Below are 23,363 nucleotides of genomic sequence, written 5' to 3'. Positions count from 1 at the left end.
AGGTACCTGGGATTTTTGTATTACAGGCACGCTGCGTTCCCCACTCATGCCAGTTAACACAGCTTTTACATAAATACTTTATTGTATATGTGTTCATGCTGAACTAATCCAGATATGCATTATTTTTTTTTTTAGGAGTCCAGATATTTCGAGTAAAAAATTAATTGTTTGAAAAAGGTAAGAATAATAAATTACTTTAGTAATCTTTAAAAACAGTCTCATGGTGAAATCAGTGTTAATGAAACTGATTAAGAGAATGCTAAATTATTGGAGTTTGGACTTTTTAATGAAAAATGTCACAACAAGAGGTGATTATGGGTTAAGCATGTGACATTTATTCCATTTTAGCATACCCAGTTACATAACACAACTGTGGTTATATAATACAGTTACAAATTCTGAAACCATTTATTACCATCTGGTATCATTCCCTTCAGTGGATTTGTACAGGCATACCTGAAGGCCAAATCTGATTCGCATGACCCCATGGAAGTGTATCGAGTGACATTACTGTAATTGACTCTGGAATATCTCTCTCAAATTAAGCCCTTGAAAAGATTTCGTAGAGTAAATGTGATGCATTAATCTGAACTAGTATTATCTCTGTGACTATACTATTGGTTCAAAACCCAAAAGAGCCCTCTTTTGGGAAACCTGGTTCCTGGTGGTCACACAATCCTGGGCTTTGTCCAGGATTTATTTTTGAAAACCTTTGTTAACCGACTACCTTGAAGGGAGGAAAAAAGGAAGAACAGGAAAGTTTAAACAGTTTTGGCTTATATTTTTCCATCTACTTAAATCTTTACAAATATGGAGAGAGACCACTGGCATCAGTAGAGTTCATTGGTCTAAAGCAAGTGTAATTGACTGGGGAATCAAGCTACTGTTTTTAAAGTGACCATTTCATAAACCTGACTTCTGCATTTCACTTTATCCATTTCTTACTGGTATTTTTTTCCCCAGCCTGTATATGTTACTGCAGTTGAGTCTGTAAACTCTTCCACTTTACAGTCTTTTTTTAGTCTCTACTATACTTCTCTCTCTGTAAAACATTGTGATGCTGTTTGAAGGCTGTAACATGAAAGTTATGTTGTATTTTTTAAGGCCAGGTATTTCTCTAGATTTACTCTCACCTGATTTACAACCCCCACTTAAATTGTGAAAAACTGTAGGACCTAAGGATTTCTAAATTGGAGTTTTGAGGTACCTGATATCCAGCATTGATGCCAGTTAATGACTTTGGGAATGGGATCAGAAATTCTCTTCAAGTGTTGGAATGTGTAGACAGGGAGTAAAGAAATCCCATTTTGTATTAAATTCTGCAGAATTGTTTTTTAATAGCCCCTCCCTTCTCTCCTGACACATCATGCAGACTCACTTATCATGTTACTTCCTTCTTATTACCCTTAATTAAAATATGTCCAATTAAAATTGAGGCTAAAATGTCCGCTTTTTACTTGTAAGTTGAGTATATGTGGGGTAGATCAAAAGACAATCAATAGATGGTGCAGTGATGACACTTCTATATAATTCCAATCCTGCAAACAATCTCAAACTTGAAAATCAGGCTGGGGTCTCTTTCATTCATGTATTATCCCAACTACCCTTCTCATTCTATCAACATAAGCCAGAATAAAACTGGGCCCTGTTGCCATATTGGTACTAGAGTGCTAATTTAGTAAAAATAAATCTTTATTAAAAGTGGTGACCTTTATGCCAGCACAGCTGAGAATGACTGACTGGACACAGTCAGCAGTGCTGTATGGGACTAGGGATAGGGAGCAGCAATTTCATACACTTACTTTTCAGAATACAATATACTGAGGTTTTCTAGATGGTGTGCAGCTGATAGTTGGAACTCACAGCTTTTACCCACACAGTGAACAACATGTGTACTGTATTTATATACATACTGCATCATAGTTATGTGCTGGTATACTTTTTGGAAGTCTCATTTTATTATTGCTATGAGAGCACATCTTAGACTGCTATGCTAATATATCATTCAAAGAGCTATTAATATGTCTGCAGGTAATTAGAACAATTTTGTGAAACAAATTTACAATAAGATAGAAAATGAAATCCTTTCATTAATGTTTTACATAATTAAAACCTGTCAGTGTAAAAGAAGGGCTTTTTTTATTTTTAGACTTAATTCTGCAACTTTAGGAGTGATTGTTGTTTTGCTACTTACAATACTTTTTAAATTCTGTTTTCTTTTATTATAGGGGGTGCAGAAATGTGTGCTGCTTCTATCTGACCTTGGCTAATTGGCTTTGTTGGAATGTTTTCTCTTATAATTCTGATTTCACCCTGACTTCATCTTCACACCCACTTCAGCGAGCAATCTGCAGTGACCGATTTCTCATTGTCATATTCATGCATATTTGAAGCAGTTGATTTTGAAAGCCATATTTAATTTTTAATGACGGCAAAATGTGTCATTATTTTTTTTCATAATTTATTTTGTCTTTTGCAGGATGTAATAATATTGGTCGTGGGGATCTTACAAAGGAAGAAATGTTAGCAGATTCTGCGGCTCCAAGAGCTGCAGGAATAATCCATCGCTGTATTCTACTATATAGTTAACCAAGAGTCTGATATCTTGCATCTTGGGAGGCTTCTGTTAATTTTTACTTGGTGCTTTGCAACTGAGATTCAGGGAGCAGATGTAGTACACACACAGTACTGTGTGTGCATATATTGTAAATATCACTTTTACTTTTCATGGATATTTAAACAGGTAAAAAGTATAAATAAAATTTTGACTAATAATTTTAGTGTAATCTAAAATATGGGGAATCTGCTGTGCTTTAATATACTGATATATTTTACCCCTCAGTGGGCGTGTTTCCATTAAATGTGACATCACCATAATAACAAGCTATGGTGATGTAGCATTGGTGGGCACTAACCGTGATGTCGCCACTACTGCTCAGTAGCAATAAGCGGGTAAGGCACAGTCATTTAATACTTGCTATAGCAGTACCAACTGCACAGTGGGGCACATGTGTAGATGCATCCTCTTTGTTGTAACTTGCTTACAAAATATTGTAAGCTTGTCTTTGCTTTCTCCCTCCATTCTAATTGCATTAACTTCATACTATCATTATTTCAGTAAAAAGCTACACGTTTTCCAGAACTCAGGTGAATTAGATAAATCTATCTAATGTATAATTGGTACTTACAATACATGGCAGATAATGTACAGATACACAATCTGCTATATTTAAAGTTGTGATGTATGAATTGGTGAAGATTTTTCTTAGCAATTTTCCCAGTGCACTGAAGTGCCTTTGATACTTTCCATCACTGTTCTGTCATGGGACTTGCATAACAGCACATGCTTCAACCAGTTTTTTCCCTGGGCAAGGATGTTCTTACACTGATTCCCTTGCTTGAGTTACTCTCTTTGTAATAGCTTATTATTCTGCCTCAGAGAATCACTCCAACTGTTCATAATAGTAGGTAGCTGGACTTAGTTGGCATTACCTGATGTATCCTCAGTGACTTGACTGTAATATCTCAGCATCTCTATGCAGGGATTAAGCATCTGCCATGAAGAAGATTGTGCAGAATTCCTCCACATCCCCCCAGGCTGACATCATGTTGCGAGTGTTTCTTGGTCTCTTACTGGAGTATGTCTTCAAAACTAAGACCTATTATTCTACAAGTAACAAGTCTCCTCCCCACCTTCTTTTTTTAAGTGGTCTGGGCACTCAGCTGTCTGCATGAATTATTTAGGAAATAATTAACTAGGTCTTCTTGTTGTAGCTTAAACATAGATTTCATAGATATTCGACCTATTAGGGACCTTGGAAGATCAGTGGGTCCAGCTCCCTGCCCAAGTGGCAGGAAGTCAGCTGGGGTCAAATGATCCCAGTAAGATAAGCATATAAGTGTTTCTTAAAAGTATCCAGAGTAGGTGCTTGCACTGCTTCTGGGGGGAGTCTATTCCAGGCTCTGGAGACTCAGACAGTAAAGAAGTTTTTCCTTATGTCCAGCCTAAAATGGTCTTTCAGGAGTTTGTAACTTGTCTTCCCTTGGGGTGCTTTGGTGAACAGACCTACTCCCAGTTCCTCACACATACCCCTTATATACTTATAGGCTGCCACCAAGTCACTCCTGAGCCTTCACTTCTCCAGGCCGAAGAGTTCATGGCTCTTAGCCTCTCCTCATTAGGCCTGCTCTCTTGTCCTCTAATCATGCATGTAGCTCTCCTTGGGCTAGACTGCCTGCCCAGCTCAGGCCCTGGGCTTATATCCTGCAAGACCAGCCTTTTTGGGTCATGTGGTTCATTTGATTGTCTTCCTCACCTGCAGCTTGTCTTCCCTTAAAGCAGCAGGAGCCCCAAGCTCCCTGCTACATACAGATAAAAGCTTAATGTACAATTTCTTATATGGTGACTACTCTGAACTTTTATGATAAGAATTACATGATTATGAGAGCAAAATAATCAAAGATTCTTCACGTACACTGCTTGTGCTCATCCACAAAGTAGAAAATAATTCTGCACAACAAAATAATTAAGCACTTTGGGCACCTATACACGTGCAGTGAGGCTGCTCTGATGCACTGTAATTACAGCGCATTGAAGCAGATTCATTTAAGTGAGTCTGATGGAGTGCGGCAATTACCACACTCCAGCAGGCTCTAGCATCATGTACATCAGCATCTCCTGCCGAAAAATGGCAGCAGGGGTGCTCCAACCAAATCCCGTTTGAGCTTTAGTCAAAGCATCCCCACATCCCTTTAGTGCAAGGACACGGACTAGACTGCCTGCCCAGATCAGGCTTTGGGCTTTTATCCTGCAAGCCCAGCCCTTTCTGGGTCTGTTTAGTTGCTATACTAAACCCAGAAGCAGTAGTAAATCTAACAGGACTGTACATGATCTTGACTGCTGATCAGAGGAAGAAGTTACCCATTCTTGCAAGTGCTTCCACGTACTCAGCATCTCTTATCTTTTTATTCCTACAGCATTCTGCAGACCTTCTGTTATGTACCAAGTATTATGTTATGTGTTCCTGCTAGTAGGTAGCATTATTCTGCATGATGTTTATCTCCTATTTCTGCCTGCTGTTTTGCTTTGGAAGCCTTCAGAGTTTTTTGTTAGTTCAATAAAGATGGTTACCCACCTGCCCCCTATCTGTTCTCACTGAGATAAACAACCACTGCAATACACTGTCATTGCTTCTATTGTCATGATGGCTGCGTGCGTCTGAATTGTCCCATATATTTATTTTCCCAAGGCACAAATCAATACACAGAAACCTGGCTTGCAATAGATGTGGTAAGGAGGGCCTATGATGTAGCACAATTCTTAAGAAGAATTCTAGCTGCTTCCCCCAGGCCTTCCTCAGCTCATTCTGCAGACCCTTTTGTCCAAGGCTAATCCTTTTTCCTCAGGCTTGGGATAAGACTAGCATTGGTGGAGACATTGCCACATACCCTCCATTAGGGTTGTGCCTGGCTACTAGGGAAAATGCCTTGAGGATCTATGGAGAAAGACACAGTTGAACTCAAATTCTAACCTTGTATTTCTATGTCATGGGTCCCTTGTCTATGTGAACTGGTTTTCACTGTAAAATATCATTTTATACCATGCTGGTGTCACTTTTTGTAGAATAATCTTTCAAGACTTAAGTGGTCATGGAAGAAGGGTGTGTGGGGGGGGGCTTCTGTATGAGCAATTTAACTGAAACTGGGTTTTGCAGGGTGTGGGGGGGGGGGTTGAAAAAGACCTGCTTTGTTTCTTTTCCTAGTTCACATATATGCACTGTCTTGGTATCGAGAGGATTTATGAAGACATCAAACAGTTAGAGATCTGAAATGGTAGCAAAGGAAACCGACATGTTATGTGTGCATGTGAATGAACACATGTGTAAGGCTCGAGGAAAAAAAATAAATCTGTATTCTGTTAGACTGAAGCTTCCATAACTGAAGCTTCAGTCTAACAGATGGCAAATATGCATTTGAATATGGCTTCCTTGCTATTGAGTGGCACATAGCCAGTTAACTGCTCTGTAGCTAATTCATTTAATTTTTACACCCAAAATATCTTTGCAATCATCTATTCACTTCCAAAATGCTGCTTAATGCCTCTAGAGCAGTGATTCTTTACCAGGGTACTGCAAGATCCTTTTAAGGGTGTATAACAGGTCTCCCTCCCCGGCACCATCTTCCTGGCCATCCACACCTTACGTGGGGCACCCTTGGAATCCTTCTGTCCCACTCTAATCTCTCCTGCCACATCTTGATGGAACGTTTTATGCGAGTGGGAGACTGCCTATTTGATTGGGTATGCTGGGGTCTCACCTAAAATGGCCTGACCCCTTTTTATTCTAGCTAGGCCTCCCCATCCAAACCCACCACACAGGGTTTGACTCCTAGGCTCTAGCTTTTCCTTCAAGTGCCTGGAGGCTCAGGGCCCCCTTTACTGCTCCCTTCTGGAGCAGGGCCCTCCCTGGCCTAGGGTCACAGATGCTGGTCCCACAACAAGAGGGCCACAGGTTCAGAACCAGGGGTTACTTGCCAGTCCCAACAACAACACAAAAAAACCCTATATCTATCTAATCTAATCCATCTATCTGCACACCCCCCACAGATGCACCAGGCATCCCTGGCCTCTTTAAGATCATCCAGGGTTCGTGTCATCCCAAAATGTGCCCTCACTGGTGCAAGGACTGTGCCCCCCCCAAAAAGCTGTGCCCTTACCGGTGCCGGGGTCTGTGCCCCCAAAAGCAGCACCCTCGCTGGTGCTGGGGTCTGTGCCCCCCCCAAAAGCTGTGCCCTTGCTGGCGCTGGGGTCCCCAAAAATGAGGCCTCCTCTGTCCCCTAATAGCCTCACCCAAACGTCCAGTCATAAACAGCAAATACAAAAACTCAAGCCCCTAGGCTATAACAAACTTCTGCCACATGGCTAAAACATAACTTGAGCCACTCCAAAGGGTGTCCCATCCCTCACCTGTACCAAATTGCTCATGCATTTAGGCTCTAGCAGAATTCCTTCCCCTGCAGTCAACAGCAGGGAACTGCCTTCCTGGCCTCAGTCCTGGGGTTTCAAGTGGGAGCTAGGCCCCACCCCCTCTGGTCAGCTGACTGCAAACAGGTATGAGTCACTGGCTACCAGCACCTTTCTCATTGCCCCCAAGAGTAGCATGCACCTTAGTGCCCTGCTACAGGGTGCTTAGGGTGCAAGGAGGTAGGCACATGCTCAACCCTGCCGGACTTCTCCTCCCCCTTGCCCCACAACCACCCAGCCCTGTGCTGTGCAAGTAGGTGAGTGCATGCCCAGCTACTGCACTGTACAAGGAGGTGAGCACTTGTTTGTTCCTGCCCAACTTTTGCAGAAGAAGGTAAGTGCTCAGTCCCCTTCCACTGCCCCCACCAGGCCCCTGTGTGAGGAGTAAGTACTATAATACATGTATTAGTTTGTCAAATGGGGAACTGCTCATTTCACAAAAATCCAGGGAACTACAGATCATTCAGCATCACTGAAAAAATCCCTGAAAAAGTCATGGAACAGATTCTCAAGGAATCCATCTAGAAGCACTTGGAGAAGAAGAATGTGATTAGGAAGAGTCAGCATCGATTCACCATGGACAATTCATGCCTGACTGACCTGATTGCCTTCTATGGCAAGGAGACTGGTAGAAGTGATATACCTTGATTTTAGCAAGGCTTTTGGTACAGTCTCCCACAACATTCTCAGAGGCAAGCTAAGGAAGTATGGGCTGGATGAATGGCCCGTAAGTTAAATAGAAAACTGGCTAGAGCATTGGGCTCAGAGAGTAGTAATCAATGATATGATGTCTAGTTGGCAGCTGGTATCAAGTGGAGTGCCTCAGGGTTCAGTCTTAGGGCCAATTTTGTTCATTGTCTTCAGCAATGTCCTGGAATATGGCATAAAGGACACCCTCAGCAAGTTTGCAGATGATACCAAGCTGGGGGTAGTAGTACATATGCTGGAGGGTAGGGTTAGGATTCAGAGTCACCTAGATAAGTTGGGGGATTTGACCAAAAGGAATCTCATGAGGTTCAACAAGGACAAGTTCAAAGTCCTGAACTTAGGATGGAACAATCCCATGCACTAGTACAGGCTGGGGGCTGAGTATTTGGGTAGCAGCTCTGCAGAAGAGGACCTGAGGGTTACAGTGGAAATTAAGCTATATATGGATAAATTAGAGAGTCCAGTGGAGGGCAACAAAAGTAGTGAGGGATTGAGGGACATGCCTTATGTGGAAAGACTGAGGGAACTGGGCTTATTTAGCCTAAAGAAGAAGAGACTGATGGGATTTAATAGCAGCCTTAAACTACATGAAGTGGGGTTGGACAGAGGATGGAGCTAGACCGTTCTCAGTGATGGTAGATGACAGAACAAGGGGCAATGGTCTCAAGTTGCAGGAAGGGAAGTTTACATTAGGTATTAGGAAGAATTTTTTTTTTTTTTTTACTAGCAAGGTAGTAAAACACTGGATTAGTGAGGCTGTATACCCAGAGAGGTTGTGTAATCTCAATTCTTGGAGGTTTTTTAGACCCAGCTAGACAAAGCTTTGGCTGGGATGATCTAGTTGGGGATGGTCCTGCCTGGAGTAGCGGTTTGGACTAGATGACCTCCTGAGGTTCCTTTCAACCCTAATTTTCTAGGATTCTAATGGTGAAATACAAACCATCACATACAAGAAACCCACCCTTCTCTCAGCCTTTTTACCTTGACAGTTTCAAAAACACTGGGCAAGTCTGTAGGGCTTCAAGCCATCTTGAAACACCAAATAATCAGTGTGAATCTTGTAAGCATTTTAGATGGTATATCAGAAAAATGTTTGAGTCAAGCAACCTTCCAGGTTAAGCAAATGCCCAATTCTTCAATTTAAATTTAGCAAGAGAAAGACCTAGGCATCAAAAGCAGTTAGCAAAAAGAGCTGTTGGTAAATAGGCAAAGACTTGTTATTTGGGCTTTGAAATGAAAATATATTAGCTACCAGCAGTGATTTGTATAGATTTATATTTACAGCTATAGGCCTATGCTATGTTTTTGTTATAAAATTGTAGGGCAGGTGGGTAGAAGCATCTCTGTACATGTGCTAGTGTTAGCTTGCTTATGAAGTAAGAGAAGAAAAAGGAAATTTTTCCAGGCCAGGAATGGAGGAGAGGGATAAAAGTTCCTCCCTTCCAAAACCTGCAATTTCACGAGGCCACAATTTTTTTTCTAACTGACACCTTTCTAATTGACACCTAACTAAACTGACTGTCATGGGGCAGCTGTGATCCCCCTTGCTCCGCCTTACTGTGTCACATGGGCGACCTAGCACCCTCTTGTCTCACCCACCACATCTTTGCTGTTATGGTTCTGTAAGGGAGGCTGCCTATGACTCCCTTGTCCACAGTAGTATGTTGGCACTATTCCCCATCTCTTATAGGGTGACTCGGTGTACCCCAGCCTTAAGGGCTATGCGTGCCTCCTGCCTCCCCTTCCGCACGCCCCAAGCCTCGCAGCTGTTCCTGGATGTTCTTAGGTCCTTGCCCTTCGGCGCCCCCTTCTGGTGCCCCTGGGCTTGTCTCACACCCAGTGCCCCTTCTTTGATGCCCTTGCGCTTGCTGGCCCTCTGGGGCCCACTGGCAATACTCTTCCAATCAGGCTCAGGTGGCCTGAGCCAGAGCTGGCCCCCTTGACCCTTCGGTCCACACCCCACTGGATGCCTGACGGTTACATGCACCCACTCCTGGGGCCTGTGCCACACCTCTCACGCCCATTGCCCCCTCTGGGGCCCATAGCCGTGCCTGGCCTCCTGACCCTTCCTCCAGGTCATACACCCTACTGGGCTTGCCCCCTCTGGGGCCTATGCTGCGCTTCTCACACCTTGGGGCTCAACCCCTATACACCGAGCGCCTCTATAGCACTCGCTCGCCATGCCCACTGTGGCACTAGAGTCCCCAGCACTATGGAGCCATCCTGGACTTTCTCCTGGTCCTACACCCGGTTGGGGCTCAGGTGGCTGCAGCCGTGCCTGGCCCCCAGGACCACCGTCTCAGTCCCTTGCCCTACTAGGGCTTCTCTCTCATCTCACCCCACAGGGCGGGGGTTAACACCCCTCAACACATGCACTACTGGCACAAACAGCTGTGCCCCACTGGGCACCAGGAACCCCCAGATTATTGGGGAGCTCCCATGAGGCCTTCTCACACCCCTACAGCCTAACCCGGTCCTCCGGTTTGACCATAACAAAACCATGAGCCAAGCAGCTGCAACACAAACAAGAAGCCTACCGGCTTATAACACAACACTCACTCGGGTCCTTAGTCACAGTCTTTTATAGGGTTCACTTGCCCACATCATTGCAACCAGTCAGGCCGCAACCATTGACTCAGGCTACTCAGCTTCCCCACAGAACCCCTGCTCCTGCAGCAGCCAGAAGAGAACTGCTAGCTAGGCTTTGGCCTAGCTGTTTATAAGGGCCTGGCCCTGCCCCTTTTTGGTCATGTGACCAGCCTGGTTGCCCCAGCAACCCACATCTGTGCTGCTTCAGGGAGCTTCAGCAGCCCTATTCCTACTGCTAGTAGCAGGCACCCTGGTGCCCTGCTACACTGACCAATTAGAAGATGTATACAAACATAAGGCTGTTTAAGGAGGAAATGAGAGAGAACCCAGGCAGTCCCAGTAAGGACCTGCTGCTACTGTGATTCCATTTTCCCCATGTTACTTCTCCTTCTCTTTGTCATTCTCCATCTTTGTCTAGAATATTGTTCAGGTTCAAGAGATAGACTGATACCTCCAGTTGGCCTGTGGCAGGCCAGTAGGGAGCACTCCTACACTGAGCCACCTACCTCACTGCACCTGACCAAAAACCAGGCTTTGAGTGCCTCCTCCTTGGGGCACCTACATCTGGCCAACCCCCTTCCCGGAGCACACCCGGAAGCCAGGGGTAACTGCTGCCACTATCTGTCCCTGGGCCATTGTTAGAGCTCTGTGCAGCCTGGAGTACATGTACCCTGTAGATCTTGGGGATGCTTAACCCACTGTGCTACTTTGGAGTGATTCCTTTTAGCCTTAAGCATTCACAAGTAGCCTCCTGTATGGGAGGAGAGTAAAAAGCCATGCCCACCTTAGCCAATTAAGCAAAAGGGAGCTCAAAAGGCTTGCCTCACATCTCTCAAGCATCCACACAGCGATATACAAGATAGCTTTATTGATCAGAGGCCTGGGGAAAGGGCATAAAACAGAAGAATATCAAAAGGAAAAAAAACACCTTGAGCAAAACAGAATAGGCTTGTCGGCTTTTTGATACACATCTAGATTACTTCATTCTAAATTACTAGCTAAATTTCAGGTAAGTTATTCACATATTCATCCAGAGGCTGATGGAGCTCTGGAGGCCCTTTTGCTTGCTTCAGTATTCCAAATATAGGAGGCTGGTGCCTCTTGAGTCAGGAGGGGCACATGCCCCCCCTGACACCAGTCAGTGACTGGAGGGGGTCCCCCAGTGGCTGATCTCACTTACCAAAAACCGGCTGTGCTGCTTCTGGAAGTCCCGTGGCCAGTTCTGGAAGTGTCACAGCCGCTTTTGCTGGTGACCCAGCTCCCCAGCTGGCACTCACAGGGGGTGCACTGGCACTCCTGCCTGCCCCTCTGCCCATCACCTAAACAGGGAGTACAGCCTAACAGGGGGTGCACCAGCATTCTTGCACCCCCTACACATCACCACTGATCCCAAAAGATGTTTGACCTCTTCCAAAATGGAGTGAACCCCTTTTAAAACTTTTGTGACCTCATCACTACACCCCAACCAGAAACTGGGGCTACAGGATGCAGACCAATCCTTTTAACAGTCATCAGCATCCTCAGGTGTGGAGGGGCCAGGGTTACTCAGGTTTGTTTTGTGGGAAGCACAAGACAAAGGGAGAGCAAGCTCCTTCCCTGCCACAACCTGGTCACCCAGCTCGACCAGATAGATCCAGCAGCCAGAGTTTGCAACAGAAGGGGCTGGGCAGACTCAGAGCAGGGAGACAGATGAAAAGGGCAATTTCTTCACATGGCCTAAAATGCTCATTTCCGTTACCTGCTTGCTATATTTTCAAACTAGCTCCTTTGTGCTTTCTCCCCTTTGCCATAATGCCTGCAGAATGCTTATCAACAGGATCTTGGTTTTCTCTGATTAAAAAAAAATCCCCAATTTTTGGATTTAAAAAAGTAACCCAAAATCTACATTTTTCCATGATCCAAATGAAACACCACTAATATATATACATTTTTTACTTTTTTTTAACTGAAAATTGGGGATTTTCAGTTCAAAGTGCACTTTATCAGATGCTGTGAAATGACGTACAGAAAGCAGAGCATAATAAGGAAAGATAAATTAGAATTCAAAGGACAAGGAAATGATGGGAGAAATAGGGGGAAGGGGTGCAGTGCTAGGAGAGAAAAACAAAAGAGCAGTAAACACATTTGATCATAGGGGAGCACAAAAGCTAATCCAGGTAATGAGATAGGAATCTGTGGTTCCTGTTTAAACCATACTTAACACTGTCCAGTTGTGGGTGATTTCTTTTTCCTCAGTCCCCATTCAAACTGGTTTAAAGTTTTATTGGGGGGGGGCGTTGCCTGAGAGCAGCAATCCTGAGGTCAGTGATGGAGTGTCCAAGGAGGTTGTGTTCTGCCACAGGCTTTTGTATTTTTCTGCAGCTGATGTCAGACAGATCGGTTTTGGCAATCAAAAAAAAAAGTTAAAAACCAGTTTGAGCAGAAAACTATGGAACACTGCACCATGCTAAGTATGGTTTAAGAAGAAGGGACTACATATTCTCATCTCATTACCTGGATTAACTTTTGTGAGCCACCCTGTTCCTAAGGGTTTACTGCTTGTTTGTTTTTCTCTCCTAGCACTGTTCCCCCCTCCCCATTTTTCTCTCTCTCTTCCCCCTCATTTCTATTTGCATTCTAATTTCTCCCCCCTTGTACTCTGCTTTCTGCATGCCCTTTCACATGGGCTGATAAAGTGAACTTAGGTTCATGAAAGCTGGTGATCTATGTATACATAGCTTAGTCTATAAGGCCAGGCACAGACATTACACTTACTGGTAGGTGCAGACAGAAGTGTAGCTCCCAGCTGTAATTCAGAACATTTTCTGCAAAGTGTTTGGAGTTACAACCTTACCCCAGATCAAACAGAAGTTCACTGTTGGCTGCAGGGGGGAAGGGCAATCTAGCTGCAGGCTGGGAGCCTGCAGCCAGTTTCCCATAGCAACAGCCAGGCCTCTCCAGTGCTTGCCATTTGCAGAATGGGAGGGGGAAAGTCACCTGAGGGAGCTCATCCTTGGGGCTCCCCACCTGGTGCCGAAGGGTGGGGTGGGTGAACTGGAGCCTCCCACATCGAGGAGGCTTCAATACACCTGGCCCACTGTCCAGGGGGGTGCTGAAACCCACCCAGACTGAGTTCTCACCATTCCCTTTCTCTCCTCCCATTCTGAAAACAGTGACAGGCTGGGAGGACTTCAGACACAAGCTACAGAATATGTTACATGATGGGCACATCTACGTGAGGTGTGTTAATGTGCTTTAACTTGAGTTAATACACAGTACGGGCATGTGTCTACATGTCCCTGCAGCTGGGTGTGCATGGGCCTCTCACACACTGAGTAAGGTGGCGATGCTGGCAGCAATGTCCTTCTTGGTAGCAAGGGGCAAGGCTGTATAGCATGGCCACAGGTAGCCCTCCAGGCAGTGGCAGAGGTTGCAGGGCAGCCCAGGTTTGCCACCCACACCATTGTAGCTCAGGGTTCTGAACCAGGAGTGCAAGTGTGCCTGAGGCACCAGGAGAATCATAATCAGCAGGGCATAGTGGCTTGGGTACCCCTCCAGCTGCACAAACTGCTCATTGTGCAGTGCCCAGGGCACACAAAGCAGGGGCACATGCAGGGCGCAGCAGCAGCATGGGGGAAAGAGGGCAAGGGAGGCAAGCTGCCTGTGGCTAGCACCTAGTGAGCTGCCAGCCCCAGGGGAGTGCATGGGGATTGGGGGTTCAAGCAGCACTGCTTGGGCTCAGGCCTGCCCAGCTAGTTTACCATGGTACCTGTACACCTGCGCACAGCCAACTCCTGATCTGAGGCTGGGCAGTGCTCGGCCCCTGGTGCAGATCATATCTCTGAAAAGTTTTAAACTCTCACAGAAGTCTTCTGTCTTTTGTGTCTGTGGGGCCAACATCTGGATGTGGGGATGTGGGCTCTGGGTCACCGCCACTCACTGCTGGAGGCACCTAGATGCACTGGTTGTGCCAGCAGTGCATCAGGCACTGGACCCTCCTGCTCCAGTGGCTGCTGGTGGTGGTGGAGGAGCAGGAGGCACGGGAACCATCACAGGAGGCATGGAAGAAGGACTGGTGGGCAGAGCATGTCATCTGGGCGGAGATGCGGGACCAGGCACAGCAGATCCAATGGGCCCGCACGGAGGCCCTGAAGTGAGAGCACCTGGAGCAGCCCCAGCAGCTGAAGGATGCTGAATGCCAGGCCATGGATACCTTCCTGGCTCTGGCAGTCATGTACATGTCCCCCACTGCCCAGCCCCTGCCTATCTGCCCACAGGGTCCCTGGGATCCTCACACTGCCTCACAGTTGGTCCCTGCCTGGCCCTTGGAGGATGTCCTTAGATGCCTACTTCCTACCAGACTACCTGGCCTGGCCCCCACCCCAGACCTGCTGCCACCTGCCTGGGCCAAGACCCACCACTGTCTCCCCACACCACATGGCTGAAGACCCGACTGCGCATGAGGCCTCCACCCACTGGGGTCGCCATGGGCCCTGCACCTATGGGGGAATGTCCAGGGGCTGGGGTGCTGGGGTGTCCCAGGGTTCTGCCCCCTAGGCCATGCCATGCTCCCCCACCCGGCTTGGACACCCAAATTATTGTAAAAAGGTTTCCATATGTATATAGTTTCCCACTTGTATACAGGTTTTCACTTGTAAGTGGGTTTTTTATTGTTGGTGGGTGGGGAGGGTTGTGGGGGGGCACTGTTGGTTGAGGGTGAGGGTTGGAGGGGAGAGAGGTTCTGCTTGTTGAGGGGGAAGGGATTGGGGTGGATGCTGTGAGCATAATAAAGTTTTTTATTTCAACATGTGCCTGGCCTAGGAGTTGTGCAGAGAGTAAGGGTGTGTGGGCAGCGGGGCAGGCAGGCTGGAGCAGTGAATACAGGAGGAGAGCCATGGTCTTCTGCACCTGGTTCCCTGGCCCCCGCTGGTGGGTGCATGGATCTCCTGGGGCCTGGGTGGGGTGGGGAGCTGCTGCGGCCAGCAGGTCCAGCACCATGGCCAGCAGGAGCACAGGACGCTAGTTGTCCCTGGCAGGGGCTGGGCTGGAGCAGCAAAGCATTGCTGGAAGGGGCATGGGGATGGAGCAGCCCTGGTGTGAGAAGGGAGGGTAGGCAAGGAGGGAGCTAGCGCATGCTGTGCCTGTGCTGGGCACATATCTCCTGGGCAGGGAAGGGACTGGCCAGGGATCAGAGTTTCCAGGATGGCTGCCAAGTGCTGGTAGCCATGTGGCCAGAGGTTGGAGCTCCTCCCACTGGCCACAGGGGCACATGGCAGGACTGGAGGGACATATAGACACCTGCCAAAATGGCTTAATGCACATTAGTGTAATGCATTAAATTTAATCATGCTTATTTGCATGTGTAGGCGCACCCTTTGAAACATCTTTAGCTGATATGCCATGCAACAAGGGGTCAGATTTTCACTTGATTGGCCATTTTTTAATCTGTCTGTAGCCGTGCACTTGTGTTTGGTCATGGCTATAGACTGTTTTATGTGACCAGATCGGGTGAAAATTGTCACTTCTTTCTACACCTGGTATAAGTGATCAGAAAGCAATCTATGCCATAACAAAACAGAAGTAAGGAATACACAGACTGGTATAAAAATGGGAGAACCCACTCTAGAATTCCCTCCCCACCTCCCTACCAAAGGGTGAATGTGCGTTCTGTTCACTACTGATCTAAACTACACCACTTACAGAAAACCATGTAACTTAGATAGATTCCGCCTTGGGCTTTTTGAATAGCTGTACCTAGCCTAAAGCTACCCTACCTTCTGACTGACTTCAGACTAACACAGCTACCTTCCTCTACAAATAATAAATCTCACTTCTATCCTTCCTTTGGATAAATTAAAGCTGTCAATATCCTTTAAAAAGTGAGGACACCCGCTGATTTTGATACTTCTTGCTTCTGTTCTATATTTCTTTGCTCTGTGTATCTAAGGCTCATGTTGGCTTTCTTCGCCATTCCTTACTCTGGAATGCTGCGTGCAGTAAGTCAACCACTGTGAAAGGCATCCTTTTCGGAATCACTGCTTTTCAGATATAGTCTCCCGTTTTGAAAATGTAACCTATATTACCATGCAGCCCAAACTGCTCTATAGAACTAACCTGCTGTTTTTGTTGAGCCACTAGTACTGTGACAATTATGCATTTTCCCAGTAATTAGTTTATATTTTCTTCCAGATTACTGAAAATATTGAAATATCTTTAGCATAAGAACCTTAGTAGATATGCTCTCACTTGAAGATGATTCCGCATCTACAGTTTTTTTTCCTGAACTCTATCAAGTATGTTGCTAATCCATTTTTATGCACTACATTAATTTTGTGTAGTATTAATCGCTTTAAAATGGAATGTCACATGGTCTTACATGAATTGTATTCTTTATCTTATTATATTATTTTAACATGGTAACTTTTGTCAGGCAAACTGAAAAACTCAAAAGGGCATCAGGTTTGATTGTCAAGACCTCCTTAATAATAAAAGCACAATGACTCATGTTAATATGTTACCATCTCTTAAATTTGTACTGATTATATCTGGGGTTACCTGTCAATGATTTGGCCTAGGAACAGTTAGGTTAATAGGTCTCTTGATTTCTTAATATAGAAACATTAGTTCTCCAACTCGCTTGCTTCACTGCCTGTAATTTTCAGTGTTCCAAGATTTAAAATTCAATGGCTCAGAGAGCCTCCCAGTCAGTTACCTGGGCTTGTGGATTTAAACAGGTTTGACTCTAGCAGTTGCTATTTAACAACTTGCATAGTGACTACTAGGAACAAGCACATTATCATTGTAAATTTTATAATTCTTTTCCAAACAGAACATAAATTTACATTTAATACCTGATAATTACATTATATATTATGTATTATAATTACACTTTATTATTTCTATCTTATTTTGGCTTGTTAGGCTCTTTATTGAATGGAGTAAGCTTTCAAAAGTCTAGGTCACATTGGCTATTATAAATATAGTAAATATTTATTAATATAAAATCTTCCTAGCTATTGGTCTTTTCCTTCTCATATGCATCTTGATTCTGCTGATCACCACATGGAACATCTGGGAAAATAGATGACCTTGTAACACATCCTGAAGGTCAACTGTGGATGCTGGCAGAGCAAGGCAGGGAATAAGATCTTCAATTCTGAAGCCTTTCACTGAAAATACCCTGTCACCATTCGCTTTTATTGATGCACCTGACCCAGCTCCACAGCTTCAGTGAGAATTGGATTGTACTGTTACATAGGGGTTAGGGCAAGTTAATTGGAATTGCTGAGTTGTAATACATGAACAGAAAGGCAATTTCTCAGGTAAATTTCACCCAGGAGCCAATTCATCCCTTTTCACCCCATGCAAAAAGGCCAAACAAAAGTCTTTGTCCTTTGTTTTTTTCTTTTAAATTTTATCCAGAGTAAAAAAGGTGAACAATAGGCAGGCAGAATGTTTTTTGGAGCGGGGGGAGGGGTGTTCTTTATTGCACTTGCCTTTTCCGATGTTCTGTGATAGCCTGTCACATTGCATCACTTTTGATGAATTCTTTGTTCTCTTGAACTTCTATATTTCTATGTCTGACATCAAAACTCCAGGTGCCAATTACTTTACTCTTTAAATCAATGTCTCTCTTGGCTCACTTAAAAAAATGTGTAAAATAGTGATTCATTCTATTTTAACTGCTTAATGTGGTAGAATGTATTGCTATGCTCTTTGTGCCCTGGCAACTGTCTCTAGGCTGGAAGCAATGGGAGACGCTGGAATTGAAATTGTTTCCTATTCATTTAGCCTAACACAACCACAGAGACCAAAAAAAAAAAAAAAAAAAGCACAAAGGATCACTGACTCTTAGGTGTCTCCACACTTGAGCATATGGCTTAAATAATATACGGGTGATCTTTAGAAATACTCCATATCAACAGCTCCCATTGACTTCCACTGGAGTTGTGAGGACAGACCCACCCTAAAAATCAGGCCTGTGTTTTCAGAGATGAACGACTGGTTTTTAAAATGTTGACTATTGTTCTGAAAGAGCCTGTATATATGTGAGTATACTAGTTTTGTAGCATATTGTAAAAAAAAGCTCTATATGCTGGTCATTTTTCTCGCCTATTATCTTTTCAGTTTAACAGGAGGGAACAATAAGCTTTATAGCAGCTGTGTATATCATGGAGATGAATAAATTACATCAAGTACTCAATATCAATAGAGAATGATCCTGGCTTATGTATCAGTTTTTGGACTATATAACAGAGGCGTAACAGGGCAGCTCTGGCTCCTGGGCAGTGCTGGCTGCCATGGTGCTGATAGGTTATTTTTATGCAAGCCACTACAATGGGGACTGTCCCAGCCCTCCTTTGCTTTCCCCCCCTCCATTTACAGTATTGCTATATACTATGAATGTAGAGGAAAAAATTGTTAATTTACTGAAGTAAATTTCATATGTGGCAGACTTACAGATACAGCCCAGCATGTCTGGGGCTTGAAGAATCTTCTTTGTGATTCGTGCAGCCCATCCACCAATCAGGAAATTGTTGGGCGGGGCCATGCCCCATGCTTGCTGGGGGTGAGAGAGCAGAGGGAAAAAAAGAAAAGAAAAGCCTTAGACCTGGTTCGAGACTGCACTCTGCTGGTCTGACAACTTCAGGGGGCAGAGCCTCTGAAGAGAATAAAAGGAGCTGTGCGCTGGGCAGAGGATCTCTCTCCCTATATATATATATGAATATATACTGCTATATATATATATCTGTACATATGTTTATATTTATGCCTATTTTTTATCCATTTATGTAAATAATAATAAAAGTGTATATACTTAAGTCCCAGATTGTCTTGGCCTGGCTCCTTTGGGACAGAGGGAAACTGAGTAGTCTGCAGTTTCGCTCACAGCACCCCTACCAGCTAGCAATCCCCTTCAATTGGAGAAGGGAGTACCTACCGGTATACACCCAGGCTACACATATAAAACCTTTACATGGTGAAATAAGTGACTTTTTTCACTTTCAATTTGTTGTTAAGAGCCAGGGTAGTCTGCATTTTAAGGAATGCCTGCACTTCTTTGTTTAGTGACAGGAAAAAGTGGCATATTTATATAATTTTATATTCTAATTTAGTTTTATAGGTTACTGTGTCTGATTGTTTAAACAAAGATTTTAGATAAAATTTTTCCTACATTACTTTCCTATGTGAACACAGTTTTCCATGGGTTAAGAGTCCTGGACACTTATCTGTCCTGGCCCTGTATTTTTTATAGAACTGCTAGATTTCATTCACTATTTTTTAAAAGAATATATGCATCACATTTTAAAATGTAATTCACAATCCTGTACTGATTGGAAAAGTCTCATGCTATCAACTGGAGTCAGATTTTTTTTGTGTTATTATTACAATAGTACCCAAGGGACAACTGCTATCCTGATCTTACCTATTGTGAGAAGCTAGTGGTTTTAAGAGCCAGGGCACCCCTTGATAGAGCCAAGGCACCAGTCAGAAAATGCTGGCTTTTAACTTCCATTCATTTCTTGATTACAGAAAATAATAGAGAATTCTTCTGTTTCAAAGAACTCAAAGGCCACATCAGGTCAGAATGTTTTTGATGCTAGGGATTTCTGTTCAAAATCTCTGGGTTTATCTTGTGAATCATGCTTAGTTGTTTCTACACCTGACCGTGCTAATATTTTGCAGCACCCTGCATCGGTCTTAATGATCTTATGGCATCCCCAGGTTAGGCACCTTGGCTGAGAATCACTGTGCTAAGCACTATACACATGGACAGCTACTGGCCTGGAGAAAGAAGGATGGCCAGGTGATAATTTAGAACCTGGTAGACTCCCATTCTGTTTGCTGTCCTGCTACTGCCATATCATGTCAACCTGAGTAGGTCACTTAGTTTATTTATGGGAACCATGGAAGAAATATTCTTATTGCAAGTTCCATCAGATTTCTTGTGATCTGTGATTCTTCTAACAGCACTGACACCAATCTTATGGTGGACATGAAATGAATGAACCCCTGCCCCAAAATATTTCAATTAAATATTTCAATTAAAATAGGACTACAGGTAGGGGAAAGTGATGGTTTGAAAATAGCATGTTAATTTCAGAATTTAAAAAAATTATTTTTTTGAGGCTTAGGAGATAGATTAGCTAAATAAAAAGACCAAAGGAGGAAGTGAGGATAGGAAAAGGGAGGGAAAGGAGACCTAGTGTAGTGCAGAAGAGAGAAGTAATGAAGGAGGAGAGCTTGGAGGACAAGTGGAATGTGATTGAAGGGAAGAGATAGTGAAGGAGGGGGTGGAAAATAGTTGGACCTGGCAGCCATCCAACACAGTGGACAGAAAGTCCAGTCTAGAAGTGGTCTGGTGACTTCAGCATTTCCCAACAGTGTTATGGCAACTTCTCTGTCTACTCAACCAATCTGCAATAGGAGCCAAGATCCTTCTCCATTAGTACACATGACTGTGCGGGAGAGGGGAGGGGAGGAGTCTCTCATGGGAAGAGTGTGGGAGTCACCACTGCACAGTTTTGAATTTCAAAATACTAGGAGGAAGAGAGGGCCACTCTGAACCGCTTTTCTCCTCCTGCTCTTCCTGCCCCAGAGGCTGCTCAGGCTGCTTTTTGCCATCAATGGGATTCCACACAGGGACAGAGGTCCAGGCTAGCAGACATCTGCACAGGATGAAAACTGTCCTGGAGATTATTGTGGTGATTTTGTGTTCTTAAATATTCTCCTTGGCCTTTCTGTTACCCTGCATTACACCAGCTCTGTATTTGCTAGACATTCTTTTGGAACAAGGGACAGCAATTATAAACACGCCATAATGTGGTTTATGTCATAGAGCCCACTGTTTCTTGTTTGACAGAGCATAGACCCTTTGTGCGTGTGGGGGGGCAGCTGGTATAAACTGGTATTTCTCCAGTGAAATCTGACCCTTCAAAATTAAATGTGAAAAACATGGAGCAATTCAAGCATGCACAAGTAAAAATGTATGGCTGGAATCTGGTCTCAGTCATGGTCTGTGTGGCTGAGAGAAAAATCTCCCCTATTGTATTTCATTGTAAATAGACATGTTGATGATGAAGATGCTGGGAGTGATGATGATGGTCACTATAACAACAACAGCAGCAGCAGCAGAATAAGCAGAGGCTTAACTCTGCCTGGCATTTTAAATCTACCCATTTGCCAGGAAAGCAAAAGCCAAAGCAGGGAGAGTAAGGCACTGTGATTCTGCCTTTTCCCCCTCTCCAAGTCTTGACTGAGCGTTCTCCACAGGCATTTCACAGGTGCACTGTAGATAGAACCTGGGCGGGTTATTTCTTGTAGTAGTAAGGCTGTTCCTTGTCACAAGGCCACACTTCTTGCTAGGATAGACTGTCCTTCCTCCTGGCAAGGTTTAAAGGTCATCCTAAATCAAGCTAGCACAGAAAGGCTAATGGTACAAAAGGGAGTGATGTGGCTAGCATTGCAGTGTGACAGTCCTTGGCACATATCCAGAGAAAAGCTTGAATGCAGGGTATAGCAAGATATCTTAATCATTCTGCTACCATGTTTCCCTGGCAAGGGTAAGCTATGCAAGGGCCTTGTTCAAATAAAATCTGTGGAAATTTTGTTCAATGCTTGGCACCAGAAGCATCAAACAATGAATCATTTATTCATCAAAGTTGAACTCTTTTATGTAAAGAAGACCAACGTAAGTCCCCCATTAGCCTTCTAAATAGGTCTCTGCACAGCAGTGTATTTCCTTGTTATTATTTGATCTTGCACGTGGGCAGATAAGGTCAGACCTGTTCACACCTCTAGAAAATTTCAGCCCACTTACAAATTTAACCCACTTTGCGCTGCCACTTAGATTGCACTGCAGCATTAGTTGTATACCCTTGATTCTTCCACTCCTCTCTGAGTGATGATTACATCTGAGCACTGGGACTTGTGAGTCATCAAAGGGCATACATTTCAGTCTGTGTTAAATGTTAAGAGGGTGGTAAATGCATGCTCTCTGAACAGTTAATATCTTTTATAGCTGGTAAAGCAGTATGTTAGACACAGTCTGTTTTCAATATATGTAAAATACCTTGAGTGTTCCTCTAGTAAATAACATGGGGGCTGGTTTCTTGTTGTGATGCAACTGAAATGAATGGTTCAACATTGTCTGCCCTGAACTGGCAATAAAACTGGAAACCAGTAGGTGAAGAAAATAAAGGCTAATGAGACTGGACCACAGCTAAGAGAGGTCATAAAATGAATTCCATTTAGTAATATTTAATAGTAATAATGCAACTATTATTATGCTCATAAATTTCTCTTTACTAACATTGAAATGTTTCATTATTAGTTACTACAAAGTAGAGTGTCATGGTGTGTGTGTTATATAGAGAGAGCTCATAGATAACAACAGTTTAAAAATATTAGACAGTATCTCAATGCCAAGCATTGCAAAAAGGTAAGAACAAAAAAGAAACCAAACACAAACAAAACAAAAAAACCCCAAAAAGCCAAACCCCAAAACATTTTGGGTGTAAATGATTTGGGGGCAGAGAATATCTTTTAATATGTTTAGCTCAGGATCCAAGTTCTCATTAGAACCTCTGTGGTTTACTAAAATAGAAATGCAAGCAAGCCCCATACAGGCACAAAATTCTCAATTTGATGCAAGGCTTTTATTATTTTTTTAATGCTTTTAATGCTTTATGTCCTTGCAAACATTTTTGCTTCAGTATTTAAAACAACCAACTTGGAACAATACAAGAAGACTTCATTAGTTATATGAAAGCACATAACATTGTGTAAAAATGCCTGCAGCAATGAAAGAATCAGAGGCTAGTTTGGCCAATGCTCAGATTTTTCTAAATGTTAATGGTCTAAATAAAGTCTCTACGAGAAACTAGCATCTTTCCAACCTAATAAAGGAGAGAAAGGAATTGGAGGAAGGCATATTGAATTTATCAAGGAGACACTGAAGGAAACAAAGAGCTGAAAGCAATAAGAAGGAAGGTGAAGAAAAGAGAATGCAATTTGAGCAGATTGTTAGATGGAGTTGGAAATGAAGGAACAGACAGGGCATGAA

The 23,363-nt window shown here is 43.9% G+C and overlaps 1 protein-coding gene across 3 annotated transcripts in view; it reads left to right on the top strand.

Moving 5' to 3' along the window:
* Positions 1-2,775, top strand: part of EPSTI1 (epithelial stromal interaction 1) — a 94,178-nt gene extending 91,403 nt beyond the window's left edge. For 2 of the 3 annotated variants that reach the window (XM_019529865.1, XM_019529863.1), the window contains 2 exons: positions 136-177; positions 2,229-2,775. In XM_019529865.1, coding sequence (XP_019385410.1) covers positions 136-156 — 21 coding nt within the window. In that variant the 3' untranslated portion in view covers positions 157-177; positions 2,229-2,775. The remainder of the gene's footprint in view (positions 1-135; positions 178-2,228) is intronic. The other variant, XM_019529864.1, reaches the window with a different exon arrangement.
* Positions 2,776-23,363: the final 20,588 nt, after the last annotated feature.

The sequence above is a fragment of the Crocodylus porosus genome, unplaced genomic scaffold (assembly GCF_001723895.1).
Source record: "Crocodylus porosus isolate Cpor-Errol unplaced genomic scaffold, CroPor_comp1, whole genome shotgun sequence".
NCBI classification, from domain to species: Eukaryota; Metazoa; Chordata; order Crocodylia; family Crocodylidae; genus Crocodylus; species Crocodylus porosus.
Note: the sequence above shows the minus strand (reverse complement) of the source record. Positions and strands in the feature narration are given on the sequence as shown.